Genomic DNA, 12,428 nt, shown 5'->3' on the forward strand with positions numbered 1-12,428 from the left:
GGGCTGGAGAAACGTAAGCAAATGAAAGCAGGTGCTGGCAGTTAGAAGTCAGCAAGCACTGACGTGGTCAGGGGTAGGGTGTGGACCGGCAGAGCCTACTGCGTTTCCAGAGTGCATAGAACCACCATCTCCCAGCTGCCCAAGCCAGAAACCTGGGGCACTCCTAGACAGCTCCCCTCAATGCATAGTCCATATCCAATCCATATTGGGCTCCCCCATTTTACTCTTAATTATCTCTGGAATCCATCTATTTCTCCCCATCTGCATCCCCCTGGTCAAGGCCACCCATCACTCTTGCCTGGATGCCTGCAAGTCTCTTTTTTGATCTGAACTCTGCAGTCTGTCACCCAGCACCTGTTTGCTCTGACATCGTCCAGCCTGTCCTAGTCCCCAGCCATGTGTCCCCTGTTCCACCACCCTGAATCTTCATGCTGCCCTCTCTCTCACCTCTGGGGCTTTGCATCTATTGCTCCCTCTACCTGGCTCTCCCTTTTCTACCCCTGCTCCCTCTTCACCCTCTGACTCATTCCTTCTCCAGATCTCAGCTGAGAACTGGCACATAAGCTGTATCTCATGTGCCAGCTCCACTTAATTGATAGTGGCTCCCTGGAGTGCCGTGTTGAGAAGGATGCTGGAGCCCCTCCAGGCTCGGCAGGAGTGCTGAGGTTGATTAGCAATGTCTGCCCTGGGCGTGGGCAGGAGAAGTGGAACAGCAGGGGTCTTCTGGTCCTCTGGCTGCATCAGCAGCTTCCACAGCCCCCTGAGCTTCCCCACCACAGCACCCTCCACTGTCTGTCCTAATTGTCACCTGCGTACCTCTCTGTCCCACTGGACGCTGAGTTCGGTGTTGGCAGAAGCATATACACATTCCGCTCCTTCCCAGTCTCCATCATCTCACAAAATCCAGGGCTTTAGCATCGTCTCGGTCAACCTGGAAGCTCTCAGAGCTGGTTCTCAGCGCCTACCTGCTCCTTCCGTCTGCCCCTCGTTGTCCTAAGGTGTCTGGGTCATCAGCATCCCGGTCCCTGGGTGTCTGCAAGGTCACGGTTGGTCCCATTCCTGCCCAAGGCTATTCCTGATCACGAAAGGCTCCGGAGGCCGGGGTGGGTGGGCAGGACCCTCTTCCCTTTCCTACCTCTGCGATTTAGCAGAGTCATCACCCTTACAGGACAAAGTGGAACTGGATGTGGCCATGGGCTAGGAGACGGGGATTTGTTTTGTTTTGTTTTATAAACACTAGTATTTCTTGAACATTTAAATGTGCCCAACTCTGTTCTAAGGCATTTATCTCATTTAACACTCACAACAGCACTGAAGATTATCCCATTGTTATTTATTCCTATCTTACAGGAAAGGAAACCAAGGCTTTGAGAGGTGAAGAATGTGTCTCTAGTGAGTGGGGGAGTCAGGATTCAGTTCCAAGCCTGCCTGACCCCAAGGCTTGGACTGCAAATCCCTGTGCTCTGCTCTGCTCTGGGCAAGGCTAAGGACCCCTCAGGGCACACGGACAGTCTGACAGAGTGCTTAACAAGGGGCACTCTGGAGCCAGACTCTCAGGGTTCAAGTCCCAGGTCTGCCACTTCCTAGCAGAGTGATTTCATTGAATGACTTAACAGTTCTGTGCCTCAGTTTCCCCTTCTGTAAAATGGGTATTAATTATAAATAACCTAGCTTTTATAGAGTTGTTAAGAGGATTAAATGAGTCAACATTGATAACTTAGTACTTACTGTCAATGCTTGGCTCATGGCAAGTTTTTGATAAATGACAAAATGAATTGAATCGCTGGCTTCGCGCTCGTAAGCCACACCCTCACGGAGTGGGCAGGTTTGGAAATGTCTTGAATGCTTGAAAAGCCGGAATCAGAATTGTGTGATACGTTGTATCCTGGCACGCGGGCAATTTTGCTACAGCGCTTGCTTTCAAAATGAGAATTGGTTCCAACTCCATTGAAGTATTAGGAAACAATTTGAGCATAACGCGATTTTCACATTTGCTCAGTCAGGCACATTTTCATCCGTGAGAAATACTAGGTGAACGCAGAAAACCGCACCTGCATAAGAATATACAAAAACACGCCCCGCGAACACCTACTGCACCCTCTCAGCTTATGGTATATAAGCCACACCCATCCACGCCTGGTGGCACAAGCTTCCGTCCCATTTCGTTCTTTCGCTCACCACTCACAGTCACTCACGTGCTTCGGCCCTTCTGACGCCCACTTGCACAAGCCAACTTCGGGTTGTTTTCAAGGTCAAGTGCCACTTTTATTGTGGTATAATATTTATGCATTTCTTAACCATTTGACATGTATAAAACTCCGCTATTGTTTTTATTGTGTTCCTGTCTTTCCTTCCTTCTTTTTTTTGATGTGATACTGACCCCATTTTCTCCATAAGCTCTGTGATTTTTATAGCAGAACTTTGCATTGCACAGTAATTTTTAGGAATGCATATTTCACGTTGCACCAGAATTGACTGTGTTGCAGGCTCAGCGAATTTGTGGAAAGGTGAATGGATGGACAGATGGATGTGTTGGGGGGTGGGCAGTCAATGGATGGACAGGGAGCCCATAAGCTGCTAAAACCTTTCAGAACCACACAACCCATAATCACCACAAGGGCTGTGCAACCTTTTAATTGCTGCTGCCATTGAGACGGGTGATCCATCTGGAAAAGAGAATAGGATCAAACCCCTGAATAACCTAATTACTTCTTTAACCATCAAGAACACAGAAAATCCAGGGGCCAAACCAAGCTCAGAGGTTAATAATAAAAGACAAATGGGTTTCAGCTCCACAAACAAAAGTAACAGGATTTGAAATGCAGGAAATCTCATTTCACCATTAACACAAAATAAAAGGCCAGCACAACACGGGTTGTAATCCTGTTTCAGGGCTCTGCCTTTGCCCACGTGGCGCTCGTCCCTGGCAGGAGCCTGCTGCTGCAGCATTCCCTCCATGCTGCTGCAGCATTCCCTTCGCGGCCCCCCAGATGGCCTGGGCTGGGTCTCAGGCGGCCAGATCCTACACTTTTTAACAGGTCTGGAATCAGAAATGCCATGCAAATGCCGAGAAGCGGGAGAGGAGGCTCTCTGAGGCGGGGCAGCGGCATCAGCAGGCTGTGGTCTCTCATTCCTTGATGCATTCCGCAGACACTCTGTGCTAAGCACCCTGCCTGCGTTATCTCCCTGACTGTCCCCAGCAACTCAGCAAGGTGATTACTGTTTAGTCCCATTTTATATCTCAGGAAACTGCAGCTCAGAGAGGTTAAAAATTTTGCCCCTGGTTGCACAGCACTGGAATCCAATGTCTGTTATACCAAAGTCCAGTCTTCACTGCTGTCCTTTATTTTCCCAGTTTGAGTCTAGCTGTAGGGTTTGGCAGTGAACATTTATTGAGTTCCTGCTGCATACAAGGACTGGTGTAAGTTGTAGCATATATGTGGCACTTAATTCATCAAGCTCTCTTATACTCCTTTGCTAGTGGATCCTATAAGCAGAGATTTGGGGAACGTTTAAAACGGGTACATCACAGGCACTTACCACCTAAACAGCTGTACACTGTCCTTTGCAGATAAGAACACTGATTGAAGTGCAGAGACAATAGCACCTTGTCAGGTCACACAGCAGGCGTTGGGCCAGCAGATCTGATTCTGTAGCCTCTACCTTCTTTCCTGCTCCAAGGAAGGTCCCAGGGTGGAGTGGGGTCTCCAGTGCAGTCGGACCTCTGGCCAGCAGGGACCAGCCACCACTTTATTCCTCCTTCCTCCAGTCCCTGGATGATATGATAACCCGTTCAGGGTTTCTGGGGCGTCAGCCTGGTTCCTTGGCAGCCAGCGAGGCTCCCTGGGATGGGAAATCAGGCAGCCGCCCAGATATTATAAACAATTACCGCTAATTACCAGGCCTGCCAGTTCCCCATTGTCTGCTCACAATCCCACCAGGAACTGAGGAGCAGACAATGATGATGTTGGAGGAAACTTTCAATTTCAGGCTGTGGAAGCCTCGCTCTGCCTAGGAGGCTGGGCTCCCTCGTGCCTTGGAACCCATGAGGCCCCATCATTTTTCAGGCTTTTAGAGCCCAGACCCTTCTTATAATCTGGAGCCTGGACCCCCAGATGGCCAGGAGGGCAGGGCGGGAAAGAGACCCAAGGGCGTGGAGGAAAGGCTCTGGCGCTAGTGCGAGAGGGTCTAGGGTTGGAGCCTCAGTGCTGTTCATTAAGGGTTTGGTTTTGCAAGAATAGTGGGTACACACTTCAGTCCCCAAACATTCAAATGATTTTATTTTTTCCATACTTTCTCTATTAAAGAAAAAAACACTGTTGCATAAGACTCAGAAGCCCGGCTGCCTGGGTTCAAATACTGGTCTGCTTCTGCCTTTGGTTGGCTTCTTCCAGAGCAGACCCTGACTCAGAGGTTCAAGAGGGAACCCCGTTATTGGTCAGGCCTTCCCAGGAACCCCAGCAGGGGATCCATGAGAAATGAGATGGGAAGGCGAAGGGTGTGTGATCAAGGCTGTTACCGCTGTGGGCAGCTGGAGCTCAGGCCCGCGGGGGAGCCCTGGGAGGCTGGCTGGACATTCATCCTCCTATCTCCACTACATACCGCTCCCCGTTTGTCACCGGGTGGGGGCTGCCTCTGGGGATTTAGCCCTAAGGCACTTCCAGGCTGGCTGAATTTGCTCTCACAGCCAGAAAATCAGCCCTGAGACTGAGTCGGCAGCCTCTGTGTGTGTGGTGAGTGCTGAGAGGGCAGGGTGGGTGGCACACTGCCTATGTGACTTGGGCAGGTTTCTTAACTCTCCAGCTAATCTATAAAATGGGCCCAAAATAGTATCAACCTCATAGGGTGTTGTAAGGCTGAAATAACAAGTGTAGAGCACTCAGACATGAGTGGCTTTAGTGAGCCTATGAGTTTGCTCCGTCTGATCTACCAAGTCCCCATTTTTCCTGTTTGCTGGAAACTTAGTCTCACTTGGTTCAGGATTTTCCCAAGGGTTATACCTATGTCCCAGGGAAGTTTATAGAGAGAGATTCCATGTCAGTTGCTAGAACAGACCCAGGGTGACATTTAAAGTATTTAGTAAGAGGTACAGGCCAGGTGTGGTGGCTCACACTTGTAATCCTAGCACTCTGGGAGGCCGAGGCAGGAAGATTGATTGAGACTGGGAGCTCGAGACCAGCCTGACCCCGTCTCTACAAAAAATCGAAAAAAAAAAAATAGAAAAGTTAGCCAGGTGTGGTGGCGTGTACCTGTAGTCCCAGCAACTCAGGAGGCTGAGGCAGGAGGATCGCTTGATCCCAGGAGTTTGAGGTTAGTGAGCTATGATGCTGCCACTAAACTCTAGCCCCAGGTGACAGAACAAGACCCTGTCATTTTCTATTTTTTTCGTAGCATTTACCACCTGTAATGTACTGTGTTATGATATTAATTATTTGCTATATGTCTCCCTCTACTAGGATGTAAGCACCTTGAGGGCAGGAATCACTGTTCACTGGTGTAGTTCAAGTGTCCAGAACAGTGCCTGGCACATAGTATATGCTCAGTAAACATATGTTGAATGAATGAAATGGATCAAATGGATGCTGGCTGTAATGCTTGGTGTCCCAGCTGAGCATCAGCGCTGGTTAGTATTCAGTAACATTGGCTGCCATTATTGTGCAGCTGAGATGTTGGGGACAGAGTATGTGGTCCTCAATCATCCATCCTTCCAGTGTCTTCTGGAACATGACCGTACTGTCTGTTCCTTGGTCATTGTTTCACACTGGTCTCTTTGCCCAGACCATCAGATCTGCCTTTTTCTCGGGTACATCTGGATCATATGTTCCTGTCTGGGGTGTGCAGGGATGTACTGAGAGCTTCAAGGGCTCTCCCAGGGGGTCCAAGGGGTCACCTGACAAGACACCCAAGCAGCCTTTTCTGCAAAGCATGTGTCCCTTGCTCAGCTCCACCCAGTAAGAAGGGTGGGCACAAGTCCTCTCCACTTCAGGTGCCCCAGACCTGCCTGGAGTTTCCCGCCATCCCTCAGGGCCACCAGCTCAGCCCAGGGACCACAGCCCTTCCTCAAGGGTCCTGCAGCATCTCCGTTCTCTTTCCTCCTCGCCTGACTTCCTCTGCTCTCCACGGCTGGGGATTTGTCTGTTTAGGGGCAGGACAGCCTAGTTTAGTTTTGTACCTATTCTAAGTCTGGTTTTGTTTTTTTTTTTGAGACAGAAGTCTCGCTTTTTTGCCCGGGCTAGAGTGAGTGCTGTGGGGCCAGCCTAGCTCACAGCAACCTCAAACTCCTAGGCTTAAGTGATCCTCCTGCCTCAGCCTTCCGAGTAGCTGGGACTACAGGCGTGCGCCACCATGCCCGGCTAATTTTTTTTGTCTATATATATTTTAGTTGGCCAGATAATTTCTTTCTATTTTTAGTAGAGACGGGAGTCTCACTCTTGCTCAGGCTGGTCTCGAACTCCTGACCTTGAGCGATCTACCCGCCTCGGCCTCCCAGAGTGCTAGGATTACAGGTGTGAGCCACCTCGCCCGGCCCAAGTCTGTCTTTTAAGATTTGGAACCGAAAATTCAAGAATCTGAGTCCCTTGTTGTCTGCATCCTACTCGGAGGCGGTAGACACAGGACGCCCTGGCTGCTGCCTGCACGAGGCGGGCAAGCAGGCCGGGGGGCGTGGGAAATCATGAAAAGGAAAAGCATTCAGGCCAAAATGTCAAATGACTGTCTTGCCATGAACTCTGCTGACAATTTAAGGAAAAACAGAATCTGTTGCATACGCTGACGGGGCACCTCACAGGGCTGAGGGAAGAGCTGAGCGGCCAGGGCTGGTAGCTGGCAGAGTTTATGGTCTCTTCGCAAGGGAAGGCCATTTGTGTGGCTCAGTCCTCGTGACTTTTAGTCTCAGGGATTCTCTTTTATTTCCCAGACAGAGTGTTTGGTTGGTCTAGTTTGGGTCAGGACTCTATCCCAGCTCCGGCGGGAAACAGTGTCATCTTTTTGCTGGGCAAATGTGTTCCTTATCTGAATAAAGGTGTTAAAGGTAAACCAACCTCCTGTGGTTGTGGTAAGGGTCAGGTAAGAAAATGGGTTGCAAGCGCTTTTGCTCCTCAAGGAAACAGGGGTACATCAGGCATGGTACTTAGTGCCTCACCTCACAACAGACCTAGGGGATAGGAACATTGTTATTCTCATTTCAGAGATGGGAAAGAAACACTTCAAGAGGTGAAGGGAGGGAGAAATTTTACCGAAATAGGCTTAAGCAATAATAAAATTATTCTTGTTATTGTTGGTACTGACTTATATAACCAAAAGATGAAGTAGCTTGCTTCAGGTAGAGCTTGATCCAGGACACCGCACACTGCCATCATTTTGATGGCTTCGTTTTGGGATCCAGGTGGTAGCATGATAGCTGTCAGAAGCTCCAGTCCTGTGTCTCAGACTCCTGGGGTGGGAAAAGAGAGCTTCTTACTCCCCACAGTTCAAACAAAGCTTCCAGGCCAGATTCTCATTGGCAGAAATGGGCCTCATGCATGTCTCTGAGCCAGTCACTGGCCAAGGGGAAGAAATGCCCTGATTGGCCTGGCTGAGCTGCAGGCCCAGCTTCTGGGGCTGGGTCTGTTCCGCCCTGCTGCAATCACATGCCATGGGGAGGGAGCTCCCCAAAGGAAATTTGAGGTCTTGTTACCAAAGAAGGGGAAGCAGGAACGAATGCACACTGCAGAGTCCAAACCCGCAGTTGCATCTCAAACTTTCACATACAAATGGATCATCCAGGGCTCATGTTAAAATTCAGATTCTGATTCAGCAGCTGGGGGTGGAGTCGGGCGCAAGTCTGTGTTTCTGTTTAGCTCCCAGGGGATGCTGATTCTGCTGGTCTCTGGACCAAGCTTTTGAGTATCAGGGCCCTGAACCTCATGAGCCAGGGACTGGCAGACTTCAGCTCCATCGATTCTTGCAGTCACCCCAGGACATAAGTATCAACATATCCATTTCATGGGGCTGGAGCCTCAGGCTTAGCAAGGAGAGGTAGGGTGACAGATGTTGACAGAATGCCGGGGAATGTGGGGTGTTCTGGACCTGCCCGCCTGAGTCGTTGGTGCTGCCATTCAGCCTGTTTGTCTTGTCTCATCTTTTCTTGCAGCCTTAACTATGGGGGAGTTTGCCTGGCATCAGATGCACAGTTCAGTGACTTCCTGGGCAGCATGGGACCAGCACAGTTTGTGGGCCGCCAGACCTTGGCCACCACGCCCATGGGTGAGTGCCCCAAGGCCTGTTCCAAAGGGACTGAGATGGGGGGTGGGGAGGGCCCAGAGTTTCTCCCTCCTGCCCGTCTGCCTGTGGGTACATCCTCTGAGCACCCAGCCTGGAACCTGGTGCACACTGCCAAGCCCTCCGCAGAGCCCAGGGGGTGGGAGCTGGTTCTAGTCTTGTTTTGGGCTGGGCTTGGGGAAGGAGGTTTCATCCTCAAGCAGAAGGGAGGGGCTGAGTCCTTACTTGAGCTTCTGAGCCACTTCCCAGTCCCATCTCTCGGGGCCTCTTGCAGGGGACGTGGAGATCGGTTTGCAGGAACGGAATGGTCAGCTGGAAGTGGACATCATCCAGGCGCGGGGACTGACGGCCAAGCCAGGCTCCAAGACACTGCCAGGTGTGGGGGCTAGAGGTCAGGGAAGATGTCCTGAGGGGTACTTAGGTTCTAGAAAAGAGAAAACTGGGCCCAACTGTAGGCGACCCCTCTGCTCCGACTGCAGTGTCTTACATGGAACTTGTGGTTTAGGGTTTGTTTGGGGCCCCAGTTGAGATTGTCTGTTGATGGTGGTGTTCTCCCCAACAGGACTGAGCTGGAGGGTAGGGGCCACCTTTCCTGTTTGTCATTGTACCCCAGTGCCAAACAGGATACTTGGCACGCGGTGGGTGCTCAGCAGGCACCTGTGGGTCAGCAAGTGAGTGTACAAGCCAGGGAGGGGGTGGGCCAGTAAGGACCGAGAGAGGAAGGAAGTGAGCTCAGAGTGAGCAAAGGAAGGGGGAACCCGCCGGTCTGGACCAGCAGAAGAGGTGGAGCGGGCCCCACCTAACCCTGACTGCACCTGCCACCCCCAGCCCCACCTGCCCCTGTTGCATCCTCCCCAGACCCCATGGAGGTACTCCTGTCCCCAGCAGGGGGTGGGCTGCCTCGCTCTGTTGTACCCTTTGTCTGCCAGCAAGGAGCCAGACTAGAACTCACCCCTGCTGACCTCTCTCCCAGCGGCCTACATCAAGGCCTACCTGCTAGAGAATGGCGTCTGCATTGCCAAGAAGAAGACCAAAGTCGCTCGCAAGTCGCTGGACCCACTGTATAACCAGGTGCTGCTGTTTCCCGAGAGTCCCCAGGGCAAAGTCCTGCAGGTGAGGGGTGCTGGTGTGTGTGCAGTACCAGAGTGAGAGGGGCACCCTTGTGGGGGTCTGTGGAGGGCCTCGCCTGGAGGAAATAGACACTGCAGTTTATCTGAGCTCCATAACTTACTGTGCGACTTTGAACAAGTTCCCTTCTGAGCCTCAGTTTCTTCATCAGCAAAGTGGGGATGGTATTAGTCCCTGCCTGGTAACATTGCTGTGACAGTGGAATGTGTGCTGCGTGCAGGAAAAGTATTTGCAAGTTTGGCCAGTAGTAAGTGCCAATGGCCATCGTCGTCATCGTCATCATTATCATCATCATCATCCACCACCTCTAAAGGTCAGAGGCTTGGCCTGGAGCACAGTGATAACAACCTGCAGGCCTGTTGTGGACCCCAGAGAGGTGTTTGGCTCCAGCCATTAGGGAGGACCCTAGTGGTCACCCAAGCCGGGGGCTAGAAGCAGCTGCCCATCCAGGGAGCAGGCAGGGCCAGGGTCAAATGCCTGCAGAAGCCATATGCCCGCTCTCTCAGCTGCCGCTTGGGTACCTGTGGCTTGCACCTTAATTTTTGCATCCAACCTGGGCAGGCAAAGCGACTGCGGGCAGGGCTAGAGTGTTACAAGTTGCCAAGACAGTGGGGGACTTTTGCCAAACTGGGAAGCCCAGGTCCTGTCCAGGGCAGAGTTTTTCAACCTGTAGGTTGAGACCCATTAGGGAGTTGTGAAATCTATTTAGTGGGTCTCAACAAGCTTTTTAATTTTTAATGGAATGGAATAGGAAAGAAAACATTTATCACTCTTAGTAAGGGGAATATTCTTCCTTGGGGCACTTGCTTCAATTACTCGTTTCCACGTGTGCGCTGGGTGGTGGGATAACGTCTTATTGTATATCGCTGTCAGAAATGTCTGGGAAGACCCCAGTCATCTAGAGGTATTCAGATACCACTTAAAATAATCCGAAGACCATCTGGGGCCACACTTGGCCTACCGGATGAAGGTTTGTGCATTCTGGCCCCCAAATCTTTAGGGAAGCCTCGGTACCTGTCCCTGTCTGGGGTGTGGAGGGGGCGGGGAGACAGAAGGCTGAGATGGGGTCCCTGCTGCTGGGTGCTCTGACCAATGTCAGAGCAGGACAGACTGACCGTGAACGATGTTCCTAGTGTCTCTCTTTGTCTAAATTTCCTCCTTTTATCAAATAAGGACACCAGTCAAATTGGATCAGGGCCCACCCTAACAGCCTCCTTTTAAGTTAATCACCTCCTGAAAGACCCCATCTCCAAATTCAGCCACATTCTGGGGTACTGGGACTTAGGGCTTCAACAAATGCATTTTGGGGGAACACAGTTCAGCCCATAATACCAGTGAAAATGAATCCATCCATACCCTAGAAGTGGGCTTCTGATCAGCTGCCTAAGCGGCACTTAAGATTTAGTTGAGTGACTCTGGGCTAATGATTTAACTTCTCTGAGCCTTGGTTTAAGCAGCTGTGAAATCGGATCATTTTTTGTAGGGTTGTTGGGAAGATTGCATCTAAGGCTAGTTTAGCCTCAGAGCAGTTCCTGACACACAGCAGATGATTGTTGGCTCCTCTTGTTTTAATGTCACCCTGTGTGCTTGGGAGCAGCTGACAGCTTGCAGTGAGCTTTTATAACCGTTACCTCCTTTGATCCTCACCCTCGAGGTAAGCTGAGCAGGGATCATTCCATTTACAAACAAGGATGCTGAGGCTCAGTGAGGTTAAATGACTTGCCCAGAACCACACAGCCAGTAAAAGTGGTGGAGCTGGGATTTGAACCTACATATACCTGACTCCAGAGGCTTTAGCCCACCAGGCTCTACCAAATGATCAAGCCAGCCTGCCTTCATAGAGGGGGGTGGAGTTGGGAGCCGAGATGCAGAACAGCAAATGAGGGTCTTGCAGTCACAGAGACCGTCCAGCCGGCAGCTCCGAGACCAGGAAACAGTTGACCAGGGTGGGGGAAGGCCCTGCAGAAAACAGTTGGTAGGAAGAAAGCTAGCGTGTGCTCCACACCAGCCACTTTTTAAAACTGTTTCACAGGGAGGGTTTCTGAGGATCTGGAAGCAGAGGGCCCGTGGGGGAAGCAGTAAGGGGACTCACAATGTAGGGTCAGCCCTCTAGGCCTGGTTCGAAGGTGGGGCGTGTGGAGGATGGAGCGGAGAGGGCAAGACCGGAGGCAGGAAGCCGGTCACCCAGGCAAGCAGTAATGGGCGCTGGAGCTGGGAAAATACGGTCAGGCTTGAGCAACTTTACAGAGGTGGAATTCACAGGTGAACGGCGCATGGGGGCAGCCCCAGGCTCTGGTCCTGGGCCTGTGGGTGGCACTGGCAGGATTTGAACCACTGTGTCTCTTGCCCCACAGGTGATCGTGTGGGGGAACTACGGGCGGATGGAGCGGAAGCAGTTCATGGGCGTGGCGCGCGTGCTGCTGGAGGAGCTGGACTTGACCACCCTGGCCGTGGGCTGGTACAAGCTCTTCCCCACCTCCTCCATGGTGGACCCAGCCACGGGCCCCCTGCTCCGGCAGGCATCCCAGTTGTCCCTCGAGAGCACCGTGGGGCCCTGCGGAGAGCGATCTTAGTGCTGGGGATGGGGAGGGGCTCCCCAAGAGGGCCTATGGGACCGCCCAGCCCTGATCTGGGACCCCAGGCCCATGGGCACACTGGACAGGAGGACGGGGTTCTCCCCCACAGTGGGGAAGTAGAACGGGGAGACCTGCCCCCCTTGGGCCCCTCCTCACCCCTTCTTTGCCTCCTACTCCCTGAGACCTTCCCTCTCCCAACGGGATTGGCTACACTTTTGACTTGGCGGGTTCTTGACCTGGTGGATGTGGCTGCAATCCGGAGAAAGGAGAGACTGAGGTAGCAGAGCAAACCACTCTCCTGCCCCAAACACTGTCCACTTCCCCTTTTTGCCTCCTCGGAAGCTCGCTGCCCGGAGCCAAGTCCAGAACCCGGCCGGCCATCTCCATGGTGCCAATTACCAGCAAGTGTCTTTCCTGCGGCACCGGGTTCAGGCAGCTACTCCTGCCCCAGAGCCGTCGGGGCAG

General features: G+C 52.0%; 1 protein-coding gene across 2 annotated transcripts in view; it reads left to right on the forward strand.

Moving 5' to 3' along the window:
• The window catches only part of RIMS4 (regulating synaptic membrane exocytosis 4), a 48,998-nt gene extending 37,038 nt beyond the window's left edge, over positions 1-11,960 (forward strand). For both annotated transcript variants that reach the window (XM_069496131.1, XM_069496133.1), the window contains 4 exons: positions 8,132-8,244; positions 8,534-8,635; positions 9,233-9,372; positions 11,742-11,960. In XM_069496131.1, the coding sequence (XP_069352232.1) occupies positions 8,132-8,244; positions 8,534-8,635; positions 9,233-9,372; positions 11,742-11,960 (574 nt within the window). The remainder of the gene's footprint in view (positions 1-8,131; positions 8,245-8,533; positions 8,636-9,232; positions 9,373-11,741) is intronic.
• Positions 11,961-12,428: the final 468 nt, after the last annotated feature.

The sequence above is a fragment of the Eulemur rufifrons genome, chromosome 20 (genome assembly GCF_041146395.1).
Source record: "Eulemur rufifrons isolate Redbay chromosome 20, OSU_ERuf_1, whole genome shotgun sequence".
Taxonomy (NCBI): domain Eukaryota; kingdom Metazoa; phylum Chordata; class Mammalia; order Primates; family Lemuridae; genus Eulemur; species Eulemur rufifrons.